This window comes from Chiloscyllium plagiosum, chromosome 28 (genome assembly GCF_004010195.1).
Source record: "Chiloscyllium plagiosum isolate BGI_BamShark_2017 chromosome 28, ASM401019v2, whole genome shotgun sequence".
In the NCBI taxonomy this organism is placed as follows: Eukaryota; Metazoa; Chordata; class Chondrichthyes; order Orectolobiformes; family Hemiscylliidae; genus Chiloscyllium; species Chiloscyllium plagiosum.
This window is the reverse complement of record NC_057737.1, coordinates 6,592,427-6,615,458: the sequence shown is the minus strand read 5'-3', so window position 1 is coordinate 6,615,458 and position 23,032 is coordinate 6,592,427. Positions and strand designations below refer to the sequence as shown.

Here is a 23,032-nt window from a genome sequence, read left to right as displayed (position 1 = left end):
CTCAAGGGGCAATTAGGGATGGCCAGTAAATGATGGCCCAGCCAGTGGCACCTACATCCAGTGAATAATTTTGAAAAACAAGAAGAGAAAGTCATAGGGAAGCCTAAAAGTCGGTCAAAATGATGAAGGGTTTCAATGAAGAACTAAGCAGTGGTTAGAGATTTAAAACAATCAAAGAAAGAGTGAGGATTTTGGGGGGAGAAATTTCTTCACAGAGTTGTCAAGCTTCCAATTCTATCGTCTGGACTCTGATCCCACAGTAACTTTCAAAAGAAAATGTGCTGTGGAAGAGGATTTATTTGCCTGATAATGGGGGAGAAGCTGGCGGTGTGTAATTAAATCTCTTTCATATTGCCAGTGGAAGTTTTGGGGGATAGTGTATTTGCCTCTGAGCTAGACATGCTGAACTCATGTTTCACTCCTGGAATGAACAACCAAGGAAGGTAGCACGAATAGACTGAATAGGCAGGGGCTATTTTCCCTGGAGCATGAGAGACTGAGAGGTGACCTTATAGAGGTTTATAAAATCATGAGGGGCATAGATAGAGTGAATAGTGAAGGTCTTTTCTCCAGTATAGGGGATTCCAAAACAAGAGGCATAGATTGAAGGTGAGAGGGTTAAGATTTAAAAGGATCCTGAGGGGCAACTTTCTCACATAGAGGGTGACGTATGTATGGAATGAACTGCCAAAGCAATTGGCGGAGGCTGGTACAATAACAACATATAAAAGACATCTGAATGCGTTAGAGGGAAATGGGCCAAATTCTGGCAAATGGGTCTAGATTACTTTAGGATATCTGGTTTGCATGGACGAATTGGATTGAAGGGTCTGTTTTCCATGCTGTACATCTCTATGAACAAATAGATCAAGTATCAATCTTCAAATCATTCGGAAAAGCCAATGGTGAGCAGTTGGAGCAGGAGAGTCACCTAGTTAGACATGACTCAATGTAGAGTAGGGCTCCTGTACATCCTAGTGATAGTTTACAACCTTTTCAGAAGAAAGCAGCTACAGAAACAGATGTAAATACATGTTTTGCCTGTTTTACAGGTCAGTAAGCACAGGGAACAATGTTTCAAAGAGTCAGTACATGTAGGGCAGGTCATATGTCCTCATATGGTTCTGCAAGATTAACTATAGCCCAGGGAATGTTGTGCAAAATTGTGTGGTTAACCCAGGGGTGGGGTGGGAGGTGATCACTCACCTCCCGGGCGGCCTTTTGAACAAACCGCTCGTCCGTAAGGCGGAAGGCTCGACACAGGGCCTCAGCTGGATCATGCTGGAAGATCTCCTGTCGGACGAGGTTCACATGAAGGTGGATTGAGGCATAGATTGCAGCATCCACTCCTCCATGTCCATCGAACACAGCAAAAAATGACTGCTCCTCCTGGTCCTAGTGAGAGAAGAAAGGAAAGGAGAAGGAGCCGGCATTTCAGTAGCTGACCTGCTACCTGGGCCCCACCAAACAATTTACGGCCAATAAAGCACTTCCTCTCTTTTGAACTGTGGTCTCCTGACAAGTAAGAAACAATCTGAGGACAGCAAGATCCCACAGACAACAACACAACTTGGTAGGCTGAGATCTTAATGAAGACTTAAATGAGCTGTGTTTTAACAAGAGAGTGGCTCAGTTCTGAATGGGAGCAGAATCATTGTCTTAGAGGTCTACAGTCCTCAAAAAAGGCTCTTTGAAACAGTCCAAAACAACCACCTAATTATTCTAATCCCATTTTCCTGCCATTTCCTGCAAATGGCAATTAACCGTGTGATTGAAGAAGAGTAAATTGCAAGGATAAAAAAGCGTTGCATTTGTCTGGCACCTTTCTCAACCACTAGATACCTTAAATCAGTTTACATCAATGCCATACCTTCCCAAAGGGAGGATGAGCCATTTAGAAAGATGGATTAGCAATGAAAGACAGACACAGATATGGACCAGTGGAAGAGTGTCACCAAGTAGTGGAGGCTGCGAGGAATCTGACAGAGGGTATTCTGAGGGAGCAGTCAGTGGAGCTGATTCTCAGTCCCTGTCACTGGGATTCCAGGATTTTGAATAAATGTCGGAAAAGCAAGATGCACCATGTGTGACTGCGAATGCACACAGCTCAACATAGTCTCTGACTACCAGACTCTTCCCTCATCCTCCTTCCTTCCCTCACTCTGCCTCACCACCAACTGTCTCTCATCTTCCCTCTGCCCTGCCTCCACTTTACATTTTTCCTTCTCAACTCAGTTCCTCCCAGTTCCAAACAGTTCTTCTTTATCTCCCCACATTCCCTCATCTTCATGGCTCTTTCTGCCTTCTTCCATGTTACTCTCTCTCCCCCTCACCATCAACTGGGCCCACTGACCACTTCACTGGGACCTACAATGTTGATTCAGGCTTGTAGCTGACTTACCTCTAGATTGAAGAGAGTATTGAAGTCTGGCAGACAGACATGTTTGTCCTCCATCTTCCTGCGCATGTTTTTGATGGCATGAATGGATGTTTCAAAATAGGGATGAGTTCTTCGTGTCAATGGCAAGTCTTTCGCCCAGCTGCAGCAGATTTCATGGAGTTTGTTGAACACCATTCGGGACAGCCTTGTTGAGTCAAACTCTAGAAAAATATAAGACCAATTTCCACATATTAGAAAACAGAAGGGATGTGATCTGATTTATCACCTAAAAACACCTGTGGAGAGAAGGTGAGAAAATGCAAAAACCTGTGGCCCCAGGCAGGTGAAAAATCTTAGCATTAAATGTTTTGGATTTGAGATTGGAGTTTGAGGGAAATAGTCTTTTGTTAATAATATATTGATGACTTCTTTAAAGATTGCAAAGTTTTTACTAACCAGACTACAAGATTGACATTGATGCTTTCTTTGGACATTTTAAAGATTCCTATGGCTTTTTTCTTATGTTATATCATTAATACATTCTGTAGTTTTAAATGTGTGTTTTTTAACTGCTAAATTTTCTCTTGATAGTTTTAGTCAATACAGTTTCAGCTGATTGTAGCCTCAAATCCAAATTCTTGACTCCCCCATCCCTCCCTGATAATCTTTGACTCCCTTGTTAGTTAAGACTTGGTTGCAATTGAACATTGAGGTAATTGCAGTCTGCTTGAAGATATCACAAGGATCACTGTGGATGGAGAAGCCCATTCACAGTATCTTAACTCAAATATGAAGAGGGTCTTTATTATTATTTTTTAATTAATTCCAGAGATTGTGCTTCCTTCCCTTACTAATTCTCCAAGTATTAGTCATTCTGTGTGTGCAACAATGAAATTGAGACATTACAGAAGGTAGCCATTCAGCTTGTTTAGCGTATTCTACCTCTTTGAGAGAGTTCCCACTCTGCCTCATCTTTAAGGTGAGTGATGCCAGTGGAGTTAAAATGTTTCATTGAATGTGAATTAAGGCACTGATGATCAGACACAATCGTATTGAAGAGCAGAACAGGCTTGAGGTGTCATGTGGCCTGTTCTTCCTTCTTTGCATCAGAAATGTTTTAATGCTTTGAAAGGCTGGTTCAGAATCAATAGCAGCAGGCTATTTCCGATTCTTGAGTTAAAGGTTATCTAAGATTACAAAGAGATCTTGATCAGTTGGGTTAACGTGCTGAAGAGTAGCAGATGAAGTTTAATTTGGATAAATGCGAATATTGCATTTCGGTAAAACAAATAAAAACAAGACTTGTACAATTAAAAGTAGGTTTTTGGGCAGTGTAGAACAGAGAGACCTCAGGATTCAGGTACACAGTTCTTCGAAGTTTGCATCGCATGTAGTCAGGGTGGCTAAGAAGGCATTTAGCATGCTTGCCTTCATTGCTCAGATCTTTGAGTGTAGGAGTTGGAATGTCATGCTGAGGTTAAACAGGACATTGGTGAGGCCTCTTCTGGAATACTGTGTCCAGTTCTGGTCTCCTTGTTACAGGAAGGATTTTATTAAGCTGGTGATGGTTCAGAAGAGATTTATCAGTATCTTGCTGGGAATGGAAGATTTGAGTTATAAAGAGAGGCTGGATAGGCTGGAACTTTTTTCACTGGAGCAAAGGAGGTGACTGATAGAGGTTTATAAAATAATGAGGAGTATGGATAAGGTGAATGGCAAGTGTATTTTCCCTGGGGTGGGAGATTTCAAGATTAGGCAGCATAATTTATGGTGAGAGGGGAATGATTTTTAAAAAGACATGAGGGGCAGTTCTTTTACAGAGAGCGGGATTCATGTGTGGAATGAACTGCCAGAGGAAGTGGTGGATGCAGACACAGTTATAGTGTTTAAAAGACGTTTACTTAAGTATATGAATAAGAAATGTTTGGAGGGATATGAGCCACGCCCAGACAGTTGGGACTAGTTTAGTTTGGGATAATGGTCAGCATGGACTTGTTGGACCGAGGGGTCTGTTTCCATGTTGTATGCCTCTATGACTATGGTGTTTCTGTATGGTGATCTTGTCCAAGTATTTATCCAGTTCCTTTTCCAAAGTTAAAAATTACACAACACCAGGTTATAGTTCAACAGGTTTGTTTGGAAGTACGAGCTTTCAGAGTGCTGCACCTTCATGAAATAGCTGTAGGGCAGGACCATAAGACACAGAATTTATGGCAAAAGATTACAATGTCACACAACTGAAATGATATATTGAACAAACTTAGGTTTCTGTTAAGTCTTTCATCTTTTAGAATGGATTGCAGGTTCCAGTTCATTAATGTGTAAATCCCAGAACTTCTTTTATGTCACATTCTCGAGACAAGGTTTTGAAAAAAAAGGTGACATCTCAGCTCAGACAATGCATTAAAGGTGAGAGGTTAGAGTCTGTCTGTATCCCAGTCTTGAGTCAGACTGGTTCCATTTCCAAAGTGGAATTTATAAAATATTACATGACTAAACTGCCTGCATTGACTGCCTGCAGATTGTACACTTTTTGAGCAAAATAGCATGTATCTGCAAATATAATTCTGTAAATGCAAATTCGCCCTCTAGACTTATCTGTATGTATGCGTGCATGGGAGACAGAGCATGTTCAATCAATCTGTCAGTTGCATGACAATGTAATCTTTTGCTATAAATTCTGTGTCTTATGGTCCTGCTCCACAGCTACATGATGAAGGAGCAGCGCTCCAAAAGCTAGTGCTTCCAAATAAACCTGTTGGACTGTTAGCTGGTTTTGTGTGATTTTTAACTTTGTCCATCCCAGTCCAACACTAGCTCCTCCACATCATGACCTTTTTTCAAAGATTATTATTGACTAAAATAGGATAAATAGACAAAGTCTTTTCCCTAGGATCAGGGAGTCCAGAACTAGAGGGCATAGGTTTAGGGTGAGGGGGGAAAGATATAAAAGAGACCTAAGGGGCAATTTTTTCACGCAGAGGGTGGTGCGACTCTATGACTCTGAATCATTAATGTCACATTAGACTGGTTTGTATTTTTGAATGGTTTTCAGCCTTCAGGAAGAGAGACTGCAGATTGTTGTGGCACAGAGGAATCTGGGTATCCTTGTAATAAAGCCCATAAGATATAGGAGCAGAGTTAGGCCATTCAATCATAGATGATATGTTTCTCAACCCCATTCTCCTGGCTTATCCCTTTTACCCTTAATCCTCTGACTAATCAAGAACTTATGTATATCAGTCTTAAATATACTCAATGATGTGACCTCCACAACCTTCTGCAGCAATGAGTTCCACAGATTCCTCACCCTCTGGCTGAAAAAATTCCTCTTCGTCTCAATCACAAAAAGTCAGCATGCTGATGTAGCAAGTAATGAGGAAAGGTGCATGCAATGTTGGCCTTTATTGTGAGAAGAAACAAAAGCCTTCCTATGACTGTACAGGACATTGATGAGAGTGCATACAGAGTACTGTGCAACTAAACATGCATAACCCAGGAGAAAAATCACCAGGTCATTAAAGACTGTGTTTTTGCATGTTCTTTGAGCACTTCATTACTATATTTATAATAGCATCGGACATGGAGATGTAAAGATGGTTTGACTGACAGTCAGTGATAGTCCAATCTAGTGATGGTGAGTCTGTTTTACTTTCACATTGATCGGTTTCATGCAGATGTAAATGGTGGACAGCCAAAGGCAGGTGGGCAAGTGTTTTGACAGGAGGTCATTTGACAATATTCCTGAGCAGGAAAAAAAACAGTAAACAATGTTAATGACACACAAACTGATCACCTTGTTATACATTACCTCCAAAATGGTGCTGCAGCATGATACCTACATTCAGTGGCAATAGGGCTAGACAATGGGACTAGCAGAGTGGCTCTTTCAGGCCGTCATTCCTGATGAAGGGCATTTGCCTGAAACTTTGATTTTCCTGCTCCTTGGATGCTGCCTGACCTGCAGTGCTTTTCCAGCACCACTCTAACCCTGGCTCTTTCAGGAGCCAGTATAGACATAATGGGCTGATTCTACGTCAAAGTGTTACTGCTTTATCATTCCCGGAATTGTGTAACCAGATTTAGAATTGTGTGAGGTCAGAGTCAGGCTGAGCTGTAAGGACTGTCACAGTTGAAGAGCTGTGACTGAGGGCTTTGGTTAGGTGCATGTTGTCACGTGAATGAATGAGACGTGACCAAGTATGAGCGAGTAAGTAAGTAGCGAATAAGTGAGTGGTCAGTGAGTGAGAAAGTGGAGTTGGGGAAGGGTGCACACCAGAATTGGTTGTGACTCTGTGAAGAAAGGAAGTAGCTGGGAATATTAACAAGAGATAATTAAAATTCCTTTATAAACAGAGCAGTCAAACCTCTCAAGACAGCGTTACAGAGCTCACTTCTCGCAGAGTCAGCTGTTAATGATAATCAAAGGCTGCCCTTCTCAGGGTTTCCCCACACACAGTCAGAAAGCAGGTACTTACACACAGTCACTGCAGTTCTTGGGTCTAGCATGAGGAAAGGGAAAGGGTTGCCTTTCAGACTGGAGGTCTGTGACCAGCGGCGTGCCATAAGGATTGGTGCTGAGTCGACTGTTTTTGTCATTTATATAAATGATTTGGATGTGAATATAGGAGGTATGGTTAGTAAGTTGGAATTGGAGGTGTAGTGGACAGCGAAGGTTACCTCAAAGTACATCTTGATCAGATGGGCCAATGGGCTCAGGGGTGACAGATGGAGTTTAATTGAGATAAATGTGAGATGCTGCATTTTAAAAAGGCAAATCAGGGCAGGGCTTCTACATGTAATGAGAAGGTTCTGGGGAGTGTTGCTGAACAGAGACTTTGGTGTACAGATTCATAATTCCTTGAAAGTGGAGTTGCAGGTAGATAGGGTAGTGAAGAAAGCATTTGGTATGCTTGCCTTTATTGGTCAGTGAATTGAATATAGGAGTTGGAAGGTCATGTTGTGGCTGTACACGACATTGGTTAGACTACTCTTAGAATACTGTGTGCAATTCTAGTCTCCCTGCTACAGGAAGGATTCTTTTTAAGATTCCCTACAGTATGGAAACAGGCCCTTCGGTCCAACAAGTCCAAACTGACCCTCCCAAGAGTAGCCCACCCAGACCCATTCCCCGACCTTACATTTACCCCTGACTAATGCATCTAACACTATGGGCAATTTAGCATGATCAGTTCACCTGAACTGCACATCTTTGGATTGTGGGAGGAAACCGGAGCACCCGGAGGAAACCCACACAGACATGAGAAGAATGTGCAAACGACACAGTCACCCGAGGTGGGAATCGAACCTGGGTCCCTGGTGCTGTGAGGCAGCAGTGCTAACCACTGAGCCACCATGCCACCCATGTTGCAAAACCTGAAAGGATTCAGAAAAAATTTACAAGGATGTTACCAGGGTTGAAGGGTTTGAGCTATAGGGCGAGGCTGAATAGGTTGGGGCTATTTTCCCTGGAGTGTCAGAGGCTGAGGGGTGACCTTATAGCATTTTATAAAATTATGAGGCGCATGGATAGGGCAAATAGACAAGACATTTTCCCGGATTGGGAATCCAAAATTAGAGGGCATAGATTTAAGGTGAGAGGGGGAATATTTAAATGGGATCGAAAGGGCAACCTTTTCACACAGAGGGTGGTATGAATTGAGCTGCCAGAGGAAGTGGTGGAGACTGGAACAATTACAACATTTAAAAGACATCTGGATGGATATATGAATTGGAAGGTTTAGAGGGATATGGCCCAAATACTGGCAAATGGGATTAGATTCATTTAGGATATCTGGTTGGCATGGACAAGTTGAACCAAAGGGTCTCTTTCTGTGCTGTACAACTCTGGTGATTAACACATACTTTCCAATAAAAACCTCCGCTCCATGTCCCATTTCTCTCACCCAAAACCAGGAGATGTGAGACATGTTTGTGATGTGTGTGTTTATGTAAGTTTGTATCTGTGTGTCTGTATGTATTTGTGCGAGAGTGTGTGTAAATCTGTCCAAGTATATGTTTATGTGTATGTATATGCATGCAAGTACATGTTTATGTGTATATGTACCTGCTCATGTGTATGTTAATGTCTATGTTAGACAGATTCCTGACTGATGGTGTCCATCAGTTGTGACCAGCTCAGAGGATGAGGAGAGGACAGGACAGGAGACAGAAAAGTAGTAAAACTGCAAACAAAAGGGGAATGAGTACTTGATTATTCCTCCTGTAGTTTTAGGGACAAATGAAAAGGAGCAGAGATCCTAAGCTGGAAATTCCCATCATGCTGCTCAAAATCTAAGTGTCAGTCATGGCTCAGTAGGTAGTGCTCTCACCTCTGATTCAGGAGGGTAAGTCACTCAGACCCCATGCTTAGACCAGAACACAAGGCTAATGCTTCAGTGCATTACTACAGGAGTGCTACATAGCTGAAGGAGACAATAAGCCGAGGACCTGTTTGTCGAACCCCTCAAGGGGCAGTAAAAGAAAAGACAACATGATTTTGAAGAATGATTCTCCTCAGCATCCTGGTCAATTTTAATCCCTCAATCAACTTTACAGATTATCTGATCACGATCTATTTGCTGCTTATGCAATTTTACTGTACACAAACTGATCGCCATAAGTCTCTATTACAAGAGCGATGGCTACACTTCAGAAGATTTGGAACATCCTGAAGTTGCGAAAAGCTTTATGTAAAAGACCAATCTTTTTCGTTTTAACAGTAGCTTACCAGAGAGTGGCAGTAAGGGTTACCGGACTGGAATTTAAACTGGAGTACTGAGCGTTTGCTTCTCCACCCCCAACAGGTGCTCAATAAAATTTCCACACAACATAAATAATTACTGGAAGGCCGTGTGGAAAAGATCCTTCTGTCTCGGCCAGGCTGCAGTGTGCAGTATTACTCATCAATCATTCACAGTAGGGTAGGGGGCCTGAGAACACATAGCTGACTCAGCAAGCAGTGACGAGCAATCATGCAGAAACCTATCCCTCCCTCTCAGCAGCAGGCTGTGTCATATCAGTGACTCAGTACAGTACCTATCATGTATCTTTCCGAGTGACTAGTAAACTCAGTCCAGGTCCCTTTATTCTGTGCAGTCAACGTCAAACACTTCACTTCTCCTCAGCTGACTCTCATGAACATGTTATTGTTTGCAAGGGGTTTTCAAACTAATACCTTAAAAAAAAGGTTCAACTTTTCATTTTCAACCTGTTTTGCTAGCACGTTGTCAAGCTCAAGGCACATGTCAGGAGTGTGATGGAGTACTCTCCACTTGCCTGGATAGGTACAGCTCCAACAACATTCAAGAAATTTGACACCATCCAGGACAAAGCAGCCCGCTTGATTGGCACCACATCCACAGCATCCACTCCCTTCATCACTGACACTCAGTAGCAGTGTACTGACTGCAAGATGCACTGTAGAAATTTGCCAAAGATCCTTAGACAGCACCTTCCAAATCCACAACCACTTCCAATAAAAAGAACAAGGGCAACAGATACATGGGAACACCACCAACTACAAGTTCCCCTCCAAGTCATTCACCATTCTGACTTGGAGATATATCATTGTTCCTTATGTGTCACTGGGTCAAAATTCTGGAACTCCCTCCCTAACAGCATTGTGGGTCTACCTAAAGCATAAGGATTGCAATGTTTCAAGAAGGCACTTCACTACCAGCTTCTCAAGGGGTAATCAGAGATGGCTAATAAACACTGATCTTGCCAACGATGGATACATCTCATGAATTAATATTTAGAACTTAATTCCAAGCTGATCGAATACCCTAAGGTTTGTCCAGTTCCATGCTGGTTTGCTGGTTGATGTAAGAGACTGGGCCCAGTGGTGCTGAACGGACAGCTCTTTCAGTACTCTCTCCCCCTCTGTTATGACTGTGTGAAACCAGATTCTGACCATTCTTGATCATAAACTGAGCTTTCTCCTATTCTGCCCATATTACCCAGTATTTCCAACTGAAATGTTCTCAGCAGGTGAGACACCTATCAATCTGTGAGTAGTTTGAGCATTTTGTATCAATCTGGATGCAACCAGTTGTTGAAACAGAACTCAAGGCACCTATTTTTGTGGATAGAGTTTATTGACTACTCAGTCTTACAGTTCTTTCCACCACCCTGGTGCTACAAGTGGTCCCAACATAAGATTTTTTTAAAGTCACGAGTAACCTTGTAATCAATCTGTTCAGAGATTTTATTACACACCTCTGGAGCTGGTGGGACTTGAACTCAGACCTCCTGGCTCAGACCTCTCTTACTACCCCTGCACTAAAAGAATATTTCCAGTTCCTACATAATAAATTGGCACGAGCCATTTCATCTTAACCTTAAATAAAGACATTAACAATCTCAACAATATGACTAACTCAACACTGGCATCTTGCTGGTGTCATACATCACTGAGAGAGGGCAGTGAATAGTGTCCCTGACTGATCCAGGAGGCACACATTCAAGTCCCACCTGCTGCAGTTGTGTCAATAACAGATCAATTAGAAAATCTCAACATCACACAGACAGTTTCACTTTCTCTGGGAACCTGCTGTTTTCCAGAGTTACCAATAATGATGGTTGCAGCTCAGATTGTCAACCACAAAATTCTCCCACTATCACCATCTGCCATTGGCATGTATTTAAAGAGTTTACAAATAGCCAAGTTAGCTGTGTTATGAATGCAACTTGCTCAGCCATCCTACAGACTGCACCACAAAACTTCCTCTGGATATTTTATACATCCCTTTAATTGCTTAGACCAAGGAGTCAATTCTGAGCTCATTATTTCAGTCTGTCCCTTCATATTTCTTACGTTCTATTCCAAAGATTGGCTTCAGATTTCTCAAAAGACTGTAAATGAGACTGATTGCCATCTCATGTCTCCTCAAGATTAAGCCAGAAGGAGGCAAATGCAACAGACGAATTATAAAATGATCAGAGTGTGCAGCAAGGTTCATTCAGGTGTGTAACATGATCTGCACAGGCGAAGTTAGCATAACTTGTACAGGTGTGTAATATGGTGTGTATTGGCATGTAACATAGACTGTACATGTGTATAACGTAATCTGTACAGGTGTTTAACATGACCTGTACAACTAAAACATGGTCTGTATATGTGTAACATGGTTTGAGCTTTTATTTCACAAAATGAATACATACCATGTTGCAATGTTTGAGTTTTTGAAAACAAAATGGGGTCTGTGGAAAGGAGGGGTTGTTGTACTGCAAGGTTTGAGAAGGAGTCTCCCTCCGCTGACTTCGACGGAGTGTTATCCTGGGCAGAAAAGATTGTCCAGTGGGGAGAGACTTGGATTGGTGCTCTCTGAGACTCCAACAATGAGCAGAGATCTCAGAATTCTTCAGAGAATGGATAGCCTCAATGGCTGGGACATCTGGAACATGGTTCAGCCACTGAGAGGAGAAATTCCTTCACTCACAGGTTTATCCATCTGTGGAATTCTCTGGAGTACTCAGTGTGTCTAAGACTGAAATTAATCATTTTTTTGGGACTAGGGAACTGAAATGATATGACGTGAGTGAGGGAGGTGATGTTGAAATTGAAAATCAGCTGCGATATTGTTGAATGGTAGAGCAGGCGCAAGGGGACAAATGGCCTCTCCAGCTCCTATTTGTTAAGTTGTCCTGAGGAAGATTTCCCTCCTGTATGATGTTGGTGCAGAGTGAGGGGCTGTCCCCATCAGATGGAGGCTCCTTGGCCAACCCCATCACCCCAAAGCAGTCACCCCAGGTTCCTTCTGTGTTCAACCAGCTAATAGTGGATATCTAAGCCCATAAGAAATAGGAACAGGAGGAGGCCATTCAGCTCCTTGAGCCTGCTGTATCATTCAATAGGATCAAGGCTGACCTGACATTCCTCATGTTCACTTTCCTGTCTTTTCTCCGTAACCCTTCATTCCCCAACAGATCAAGAATTTATTTATCTCTTGTCCCCACAAGCCTCTGTGGCAAGAAGTTCCAAAGACACTGAACCCTCCAAGAGAAGTAATTCCTCCTCATCTCAGTCTTACATTGGTGCCCCTTTATTCTGAGACTGTTCCATTCTCTTAGAAATTTACCCTGTGAAGCCCTTTATGAATCTTATCTGTTTCAATGGGATCATTTCTCATTCTTCTAAACTCCAGTGAGTAGAGTCTCAACTGGTTTAGCTATTGCTCATAAGATAATACCTCCAGGATCATCCTAGTCAACTTTCCTGAAAGACTCCAATGAAATGATATCTTTCCTAAATAAGGAACCAGAACAACAAAATTTTCTGATTCAGTATATGGATGTATCTACTAGAGAATATGCAAAATGTGACCTATTCTTGAGAAATAAGGCAGGGCAAGTGACTGATGTCAGTGGGGGAGCATTTTAGCAATCATAATTCTTAAAATAGTGATGGAAAAGGATAGACTGGATCTAAAAGTTGAAGTTCTAAATTGGAGGAGGGCTTATTTTGACTTTCAAAAGCTTATTGGGGGCAGATGTTCGCAGGTAAGGGACAGCTGGGAAATGTGAAGCCTTCAGAAATGAGATAACAGGAGTCCAGAGAAAGTATATTCCTGTTAGGGTGAAAGGAAAGGCTGGTAGGTATAGAGAATGCTGGATGACTAGAGAAACTGAGGTTTTGGTTAAGAAAAGGAAGCATATGTCAAGTATAGACAAGAGAGATCGATTGAATCCTTAGAAGAGTATAAAGGCAATAGGAGTATACTTAAGAGGGAAATCAGTAGGGCAAAAACGGGTTATGAGATAACTTTGGCAAATAGGGTTCAGGAGAATCCAAAGGGTTTTTATAAATACTTTAAGGACAAAAGGGTAACTAGGGAGAAAATAGGGCCCCTCAAAGATCAGCAAGGCGGCCTTTATGTGGAAGCGCAGGAGATTGGAGAGATACTAAATGGGTATCTTGCATCAGTGTTTACTGTGGGGAAGGACATGGAAGATATGGAATGTGGGGAAATAGATGGTGACATCTTAAAAATGTCCATATTACAGAGGTGCTGGATGTCTTGAAACGCACAATAGTGGATAAATCCCCGTGGGAAGCTAGGGAAGTGATTGCTGGGCACCTTGCTGAGATATTTGTATCATCGATAGTCACAGGTGAAGTGCCGGAAGACTGGAGGTTGGCTAACGTGGTGCCATTATTTAAGAAATATGGTAAGGAAAAGCCAGGGAACTACAGACCGGTGAGCCTGACATTGGTGGTGGGCAAGTTGTTGGAGGGAATCCTGAGGGACAGGATGTACATGTATTTGGAAAGGGAATGACTGATTAGGGACAGTCAACATGGTGTTGTGCGTGGGAAATCATGTCTCACAAACATGATTGAGGTTTTTGAAGAAATAACAAAGATGGGTCCAGACTGGTAGACGTGATCTATATGGACTTCATGAGGGCATTAGACAAGGTTCCTCATGGGAGACTGGTTAGCATGGTTAGATCTCATGGAATACAGGGTGAACCAGCCATTTGGATACAGAAATGGCTCGAAGGTAGAAGACAGAGGGTGGTAGTGGAGGGTTGCTTTTCAGACTGGAGGCCTGTGACCAGTGGAGTGCCACAAGGATTGGTGCTGGGTCCGCTACTTTTCGTCATTTATATAAATGATTTGGATGTGAACATAGTTAGTAAGTTTGCAGATGAAACCAAAATTGGAGGTGTAGTGGACAGCGAAGAAGGTTACCTCAGACTACAATGGGATCTTGATCAGATGGGCCAATGGACTGATGAGTGGCGGATGGAGTTTAATTTAGATAAATGCGAGGTGCTGCATTTTGGAAAAACAAATCAGAGCAGGACTTATACACTTAATGGTAAGGTCCTGGGGAGTGTTGCTGAACAAAGAGACCTTGGAGTGCAGGTTCATAGCTCCTTGAAAGTAGAGTCACAGGTAGATAGGATAGTGAAGAAGGTGTTTGGTATACTTTCCTTTATTGGTCGGAGCATTGAGTATAGGAGTTGGGAGGTCACGTTGTGGCTGTACAGGAAGTTGGTTAGGCCACTTTTGGAATATTGTGTGCAATTCTGGTCTCCCTTCCTATCTTGTGAAACTTGAAAGGTTTCAGAAGAGATTTACAAGGATGTTGCCAGGGTTGGAGGATTTGAGCTATATGGAGAGGCCGAATAGGCTGGGGCTGTTTTCCCTGGAGCATCGGAGGCTGAGGGGTGACCTTATAGAGGTTTTTTAAATCATGAGGGGCATGGATAGGATAAATCAGCAAGGTCTTTTCCCTGGGGTAGGGGAGTCCAGAACTAGAGGGCATAGGTTTAGGGTGAGAGGGGAAAGATAGAAAAGGGACCTAAGGGGCAACCTTTTCTTGCAGAGAGTGTTGTGTGGAGCTGCCAGAGGAAGTGGTGGAGGCTGGTACAATTACAGCAGTTAAAAGGCATCTGGATGGGTATATGAATAGGGTTTTGATGGATATGGGCCAAGTGCTGACAAATGGGACTAGATTAGCTTAGGATATCTGATCGGCATGGACAAGTTGGACCAAAGGGTCTGTTTCCGTGCTATATGTCTCTATGACTATATAACGGCTCATAGTACTCCAGATGTGATCTCACCAGCTCCTTGTACAGTTGCAGTAAGACTTCCCTATTCTTCTACTCTTACCTCCTTGAAATAAGGGCCAACATTCCATCAGAGTTTCTGATTACCTGCTGCACCTGTGTGTTAGCTTTCTGTGTTTCGTGCACAAGTACCACCAAATCCCTTTGTATGGCAGCCTACTGTAGTTTTTCTCCATTTAAATAATGTACCCTGAACAATAATTGGAACGGCACAGAGAGAAGTTTTTAGAGCATCTCTACCTGAAATGAGGACACACCGGTACTGCATTAGATTTGCAATCACAGAAACTGACCTCAGTAGAAATGCAGTCATCTGTCACTGTCTCCTGTTCCAGTCGCCCCCAGACTCAAACTGTCTGTAATAAAGGACATCATCTCTACTGCAGCGTTTCATTGTGATCTTGCCTCCTTTCAAACCTCTCACTCTATTTTAACCTCATTTACAGCAAGCACTGAGGAATTTACCGCATTCGTGTAATTCTCAAAGGGCGGCTTTGCCCTTGAAAAGATCACACAATTGGCACTAATAACTCAAGGAGCATTTCTAATTTCATCCCACACAATCAGCAAAAGCCAACTGATGAACAGTTGCCTGGCAACATGGTTTCAGACTGTTTGACCTGGCTTTGAGATTGTTATTGGCGTTCTGCGACTCTCACCCGTTAGCTATGGGATCAGTCAGACTTTGCCCCTGACCTAGGAGAGGCTGGTGCTTGCTGTCCCCCCATCCGGTATGCAAACATTGCGTTTTGCAACTCTGAGAAAGTACGGGTCTGACCGACACTAAATACTGGCACACGTTCACACAGCAGCACATCTCCTCTTGTTTAGGCGTGGTTAAGACAAAATTGCAGGCTACAATCTTGTAAGTCCCCAGCTTACAGAATCATTGAATTATTATGGAGCTGAAGGAGGCCATTCATCCCCCGTGTGCCTGCAACAGCTCTACTATCTAATGCCACACTCTTGCCTTTACCCCATATCTCTATTTCTATCCAAAAAAAAATCCAACACCCCCTTGAATGCCTCCATTGAACCTGTGTCCACTACATTTCCAGGCAGTGTATTCCATACTGTAACTGCTAAAGTTTTTTTCTCACATCACCCTTGTTTTATTTGCAGATCTCTTTAAATCCATGACCTCTTGTTCTTCTTTCTTTTAAAAGCAGGAACAGTTTCTCCCTATTCTGGCAGTTCTCTCATGATTTTGAAAACCTCTATCAGCTCTTCTCTCAGTCACATTCTCTCCAAGGAGAACACTCCCAAATTCTTCATTCTTGTAAATCGCCTCTGCACTATGTCCCATGAATTCACACCTTTCCTGTCATGATTCTGCACAGGCCATCCAGTGGATTCAACTCAGTAGCTCCAGCCTCAGATTAGACATAGTCCTGCTGACTTTAAGCATGTTACAATGTGGAGGAAATGAGGCCAATAAGGATTCCCATAGTAACAGCGAGGGAGAGGAGAACAGGCCAGCAGTGAATCACCCACTCGTGTATGAGGAGATATTTCTCAGGATCTTAGGCTTAGGTCCTAGTCTGAACTTGCTAATTCCACCCTTAATAATATTGCATCTTGTTTATTGTTATAAACCATCGCACAGAACGCATGGCACAGAAACAGGCCATTCTGCCCAATTGATTCATGCTTGAAAGGGTTCAGAAAAGATTTACAAGGATGTTGCCAAGGGTTGGAGGGTTTGAGCTATAATGAAAGGCTGAATAGGTTGGGGCTATTTTCCCTGGAGCTTCGGAGGTTAAGGGGTGACCTTATAGAAGTTTATAAAGTCAGGAGGGTCATGGAAATGGTCATTAGCCAAAGTCTTTTCCCTGGACTGGGGAGTCCAAAACAAGAGGGCATAGGTTTAAGGTGAGAGGGGAAAGATTTAAAAGTGACCTAAGGGGCAACTTTTTCACGCAGAGGATGCTGCATGTATGGAATGAGCTGCCAGAGGAGGTAGTGGTACAGTTACAACATTTAAAAGACATCTGGATGGGTATATGAATAGGAAGGGTCCAGAGGTACATGGGCCAAATTCTGGCAAATGGGACTAGATTAATTTAGGATATCTGGTCAGCATGGAAGAGTTTGACTGAAGGGTCTGTTTCTCTGCTGTACAACTCTATGACTGGTACCAAGCTTCCCATGTTGTTTTATCTAACTTTATCAGGACATCTTCCTATTCTTCACCCTCCCCAACACCAGTCACCTTCACCACCTTGTATGATATTGAGACCACATACAGAAATAAATGTACAGTATATTCTGGGACCATACCATAGATGCATCATATGGACTGCAATGGTGAAAGATGGATGCTCATTCCCCCCTACTCTAGGACAATTAGGAATGGACAACAATTAATACCCAGAGATATCCATGAATGAATTAAAAACAAATAAAATAGTAGTTAGACCCCTATATTGAGACCTGTGTCAGTTCTGGGCACTATACCTCAGCAAAGTAATGTCAGCCTTGACAGTGCAGATTCACCAGAATCAATCCAGAGCTGAAGGTTAAATGTCAAGGGCAGACTGCATACAGTCGACTCGAATTCTGTTGAATTTAGAAGGTTGATGGGTGATATAATTGAAGGGTTTAATGTGATTGAAGGAGTTTGTCAAATTGATGGAGAGAAACTATTTCCTCTCGTGGCCCAGAACATGTGGGGCATCAACATTCAAGCAAGACCATTCAGGACTGATGTCCCAAAGCATTTCCGAACCCAAAAGGGGCCTGGAAACCCAGAGCTTCCCACTCACAGCAAACAAATTTAGGTTGGTGTTTGCGTAGGGAAAGAGAGGGTTAAGGGTTAATTTAAATATTTCAAAGTGAGATTGCTTGATTTTTGTCAGACACAGGGTGTTAGGGGTTATGGAATCAAGGCGAAGTTAAGATAGACATTCGCTATGCTCCAACTGAATGGTAGAAGTAGCTCAGAGGTTGAATGATCTTTACCTATCTGTATCTGTAGGTTAGGAATGTTTGGGGAGGGGGGTGATACATGTGATTGGCACAGGGTTGATGTCAGGTTGGGGATTCCGATTGGTCTCAGTGCAGGTTACGTTGGCTCGGTGGTTGGGTTTGTGATTTACTGTCCCCTACTGGAGACCTGAAACAGGCTTCAGATGCTTTCCATGGCCAAATAGCCATCAGCACTCCATGGCTCAGACCCTTCTGAAGAATTGGCAAAATCCACTGGAACATACCTATAGAATCCTGGATGGATACAGCACAGAAACACACCCCAGGAAGAGTCACTGGGGAAGGAGGAAGGGGATATCATTTTAACAAACTGCAACTGTGAGAAACAGAAGATCAAAGAATCAACCACCTACTTCCCACAGTTTCACAGAGAGAGTGGAACAGTGGTAACATCGCTACACAAGGAATTCCTAGAAGTCCAGGTTAATGCTCTGGAGAGATGGGTTCAAATCCCATTACAGCAGTGCTCAGCGGAATTTGAATTCAGTTTTTAAATGTGGAAAATAAAGCTATTGTGTAATTCTGACCATGACAACTGTCACCTTGTTATTTCATCTGGTTTGCTAATGTATTTTAGGGAAGGAAATCTGCCATCATCTGCTGGTGAGGCCTATGTCTGACCTCAAATTCACAGCGATGGGGATTGGGTCTGGACTGCCTGATTCAAGGGCAATTAAGATATGAACAAAAATTCTTCACGCTGTCAGTGTCACCCACATCCCACGTAAAGAATTGTTTAAGCTAACATGAGCAGTGACTTCCTGTTCCCCTCACCAACTCACACCTTCACCCAAAGTCAATCTCCCCTCACTTCACCCTCCCTCCTGCCACTCCCCCAGTAAAGGGGAGAGAAGTCAGAAAATGTGAACCATTGTGACAAGTTGCAGGGGTCATGTCAGAGGCACATATCACTGATGAACAATTTACTACTTGTTGTTGAAGGTGATCAATATTTAAGTAAATTGAGTGGGCGAATTGCTAAAAGATCAATGGAAGTGGGATATCCATTTGGCACTGGGAGCTGTGGCTGATGGGGAGAATTGGGCAGTGGCTGTGGATGCAGCAATAGTGTAGAGGTGTTGAGGGAGTTAGGCACGCTGCTAATCCAACAGTAATAGGGCTGGACATCACCCACATTTCACCCTGGGCAATCTACCCAGTTTTACCATTTCCCTTCATTCAGCAGTGATACAAAGGCCAGTGATAAATGAATGGGTTTGTGTTTCCAATTCACTATCTATTTGAATAAATGATAGATTGATAGGTAACTCCACGTACAATGGAGGTTAATAAATACCTCCATTCCTGGCTCAAAGAGACTCTCAGATGCTGGTATTTTAGCTACCACTGACTCATGCCAGCCTCTTCCATGACAGTTGGGGCAGATGGAGGGGGCTCTCAGGTCAGACCCTTGTGGAGTTGTCTCTGGTTACTGAGAGGTGAACACAAAATGGTGTTGGGCACTGCCAGTGCAGGTCTAAAGGAGTGCTACACTGTCAGCAGTGCCATCTCTCAGATCAGGTGACAGGTCCCACTGTCCTCTCAGCTGGGTGTAAAAGTTCCCATGGCCACTATTTTGAAGAAACACAGGGGAGATCTCCCCACCCCCTGACTCCTCGCCCTTCCCTTCTGGTGACCTGGCCAACACAACACTCATCAGTATCCCTAGAGAAGAGTATTTTATTTCTCGCGGTTGTTTCTGGGATCTTGCTCTGTAAAAAGCACCAATTTTTTGAAATATTGAAAATACCATATTACCCTGGGGCCTTCAGGTTTGATGATGATCAATTAATCACTCCTGAAACTGCCCAGGGAGCTTGCTTGTCCCGGTTGCTGCCTTTTTCACAAACTTTGATTGAAAGCCGTTACGGAAGAATCCCAAACTGAAGCTGACTAAACCCTGCGAAGAGTGTGCAGTTGAATTCACTGCAAACTACCTGGGCTGTGTATCTGGCACTAAGTCAACAGCAACTGTGCAGTGAATCCCAGCTCACTTAGTCTTAGGGGCAGACAGACAGAGAGTGAGCAGAGTGTCACTGGATCACTACTGTATTTGATGGTGATTGGAAACCATGGGCAGAACTTTAGCTTCAAGGCCCTGATCCCAACACCAGGCTATATTTCAGGTCCAGATCCTGGAAAGGTCTGCAATGTGACATATGTAAACATTAGGAGCAAGAGTAGGCCATTCGGCCCCTTGGGCCTTTGATAATATCATGGCTGGTACCATGAATTCAACTCCACTTCCCAGCTACCCATGATTTCCCTGTCGGTCAAGAATCTTCTAGACTCTGCCTGAAAAATATTCAATAACACAGCCTCCATCATTCTCTAGGAGAGTTCCAGAGACTGACGAAGGCTTGAAAGGAAACAATTCCTCTTCATCTACACCTTAAATTGGGAATCCTTTATTTATAAGCTGTGTGACCTAGTTCCAGTCTCTCCCACAGGGTGAGAATCTGCCTTGTCAAGCTCCCAAGGATCATATCTGTTTCAATGAGATTGCCTCTCATTCTTCCAAACTCCAGTGCCCAGTCTTACCAACCACTGGACAAAAGGATGAAAGGACTTCAGAGCAAAAGGAACTTAAGAAGGGTTGCTGGACCCAGGAGGTGATCTCTGCTTTCTCTCCACAAACGCTGCCAGACCTGCTGAGATTTTCCAGCAATTTTCATTTCTATTTCTAGATAATTGAAATCCCATCAAGCACCTTCAAACTTCACTCCTTCTACCACTGACGCTCAGTAGCAGCAGTGTGTACCATCCACAAGACGCACAGCAGAAATTCACCAAGGCTCCTCAGACAGCTTCTTTCAACCCATGACTACCATGGGAACACCACCCCCTGCAAGTTCCTCTCCAAGCCACTCACTATCCTGACTTGGAAATATATCGCCATTCCTTTACTGTCGCTGGGTCACAATCCTGAATTCTCTCCCTAACAACACTCCAGGTGTCCTACAGCAGGTGGACTGCAGCAGTTCAAGAAGGAAACTCACCACCACCTTCTTAAGGGCAATTAGGGATTGGCAATAAATACTGGCCCAGACAATGATGCCCATATGCCAGGGCTGATTTAAGAAATACTCACGTGTGACCCCGTCGGTCCCATCCAGAAGTTTCGGCACATAATGGAGAGCAGAAAGGTCACTCTGAAGAATTTCATTTGTTGTTGCCCTTGCCAACGCCGCAGCCAATGAGAAAGGGGCATTACTGGAAAGGAAAAGACACAGAGGTGATGACTGGATGAAAAAATGTCACTTTCCTTGACAGCAGGGCTGTCTCACCTGTTCCAAAATAGATCTGGAGCCAAGGTTTGGGATAAGCTGGTGTATTGACCTGGTGCACAAATACAAACACTACTTAACAGAATTAAATAAAGCAGCAGGTTCTGGAGGAACCCATGACAGCATCTGTGGAGATAGAGATAGCATTTCAAGTTCGATATGACTCTTCTTTGGAATTCAGGTCTCTCTCTCTTCCTCTCTCTTTCTCTCTGTCAGACCGGCTGAATTTCTCCAGCACTTTCTGACTTTCTGTTTTTATTCCAGATCTCCAGCATCCACATTATTTTGCTTTAATCTTACGGAGGAAACCTTTGAAGGCCAAATGAACGTATTCAATTTTGCAGTGAACACACATCAAATTGAATGTGATCTTGTAGGCTTGATTTTGACTATCAAGGGTGATCAGAGAGAATTTACCCAGAACCTACCCCCTTGTTTTTGGTCCCTGGGTTTCTTGTCCTCTTCTAGGAGATTATATGGCCTTTGGAGAAAGTTGTTAAGTGCCAAATCATGATGCTCCAGGCATTAGGCAATGTCAGGCAGCTTTGATGGAACAACCTATATTTTCCTGTCTATCATTAGTGTGTGTAACTGACTAAAGTGGATTAGATACCAAGATAATCTTCAGGCTCACCACACTAAGGAGGATTTTGTTTGAAGCTTTTCAATATCTGGTTCTGTCTCACATCATCCCTCTCTCTTGACAAACCAGAATCCAGAAGGGTTCTGAAGAAGGGTCACTGGACCCGAAATGTTAACTTTCTCTCCACAGATGATGCCAGACCTGCTGAGTTTCTGCAGCAATTTCCATTCCTGTTTCCTATATTTCCTCCCAGCTGGGACTTCTGGTTCTTTAAGCTTGCATGATTTTGGGAGCTTTGACTCAGGAAACTACAAAGTCCTTTTGGAGCCACTGAAATATTTTCTGGAGTGGCAGTGGCTTTTGTAAGTAGCGGCCAATTTGCAGACAGCAAGCTATCAAACAGGCAGGCTTTTGGCAATGTTGCCTGAGGGATAAATATTACCCAGGACTCCAGAGAGAACCTGTCTGAGCATCTTCAAACCAGCTTTTCAGGAACGCTTCTATCTCACCTGAGAGAATGATTGGTGTCTCTGTTTAACACAGCCTGACAAGACTGCACTCCCTCAGTACTTTGATTCTGTGAAGATTGTAGACTGGGACTTGCTGATGTTTAAATGCATAAACATTTTGTTTTCTTCTCATTTGGCATCCAACACCTTCCCAAAGATTCCCAGTTGCAATGAGACAATGGAGCTCCTGACACAATACAATGACTGGCAATGTGCTGGTCTAAGTGATCCAGTGTAATAGCAGAGAGAGGGACAGCCCCACCACTTGAATCAGCCGCTTCTGTGTAACAGCAGAGTTGGTGTGTTGTAACTGACTGAGAGACAAGCGGTTTTGCCTTACAGAGAACGTGATTGTCTGAACATCAATAATAGCGATACATTCTTAACTTGCCACAGTCTACAAGGGCAAAGGATCATTCAGGGAAGGGAATGGGAATAACAAATTAATCTAGGACAAGTAGTTCAACAGATCAACTTGTCTGTTCTCTGCTCCTGGGGCTTTTTGCTATTTTTAATCAGCATGGTAAACAGCAACATCCCAAACAGCAGATTAATGTCCCAGTGGCTCATTCCACAATGGGGCATTCATTATTCCAGCAGTAACACTCCAATTCTCCCCCTCCCCACCTTTTCCCCAACTCTCCCCCTCACCCCAAACACCCCTCACTTCAACACCCCCTCACCTCAACCCCACCTCACC

At 43.2% G+C, this 23,032-nt stretch overlaps 1 protein-coding gene across 1 annotated transcript in view; it reads right to left on the bottom strand.

Annotated features, from left to right (window-relative positions):
- ppm1e (protein phosphatase, Mg2+/Mn2+ dependent, 1E) overlaps nt 1-23,032 on the bottom strand; it is a 127,987-nt gene that overhangs the window by 10,631 nt on the left and 94,324 nt on the right. Inside the window, exons 2-4 of the mRNA XM_043718162.1 lie at nt 21,045-21,166; nt 2,402-2,601; nt 1,207-1,395 (exon numbers count right to left, since the gene is read on the bottom strand). Of these exons, the coding sequence (XP_043574097.1) occupies nt 1,207-1,395; nt 2,402-2,601; nt 21,045-21,166 (511 nt within the window). The remainder of the gene's footprint in view (nt 1-1,206; nt 1,396-2,401; nt 2,602-21,044; nt 21,167-23,032) is intronic.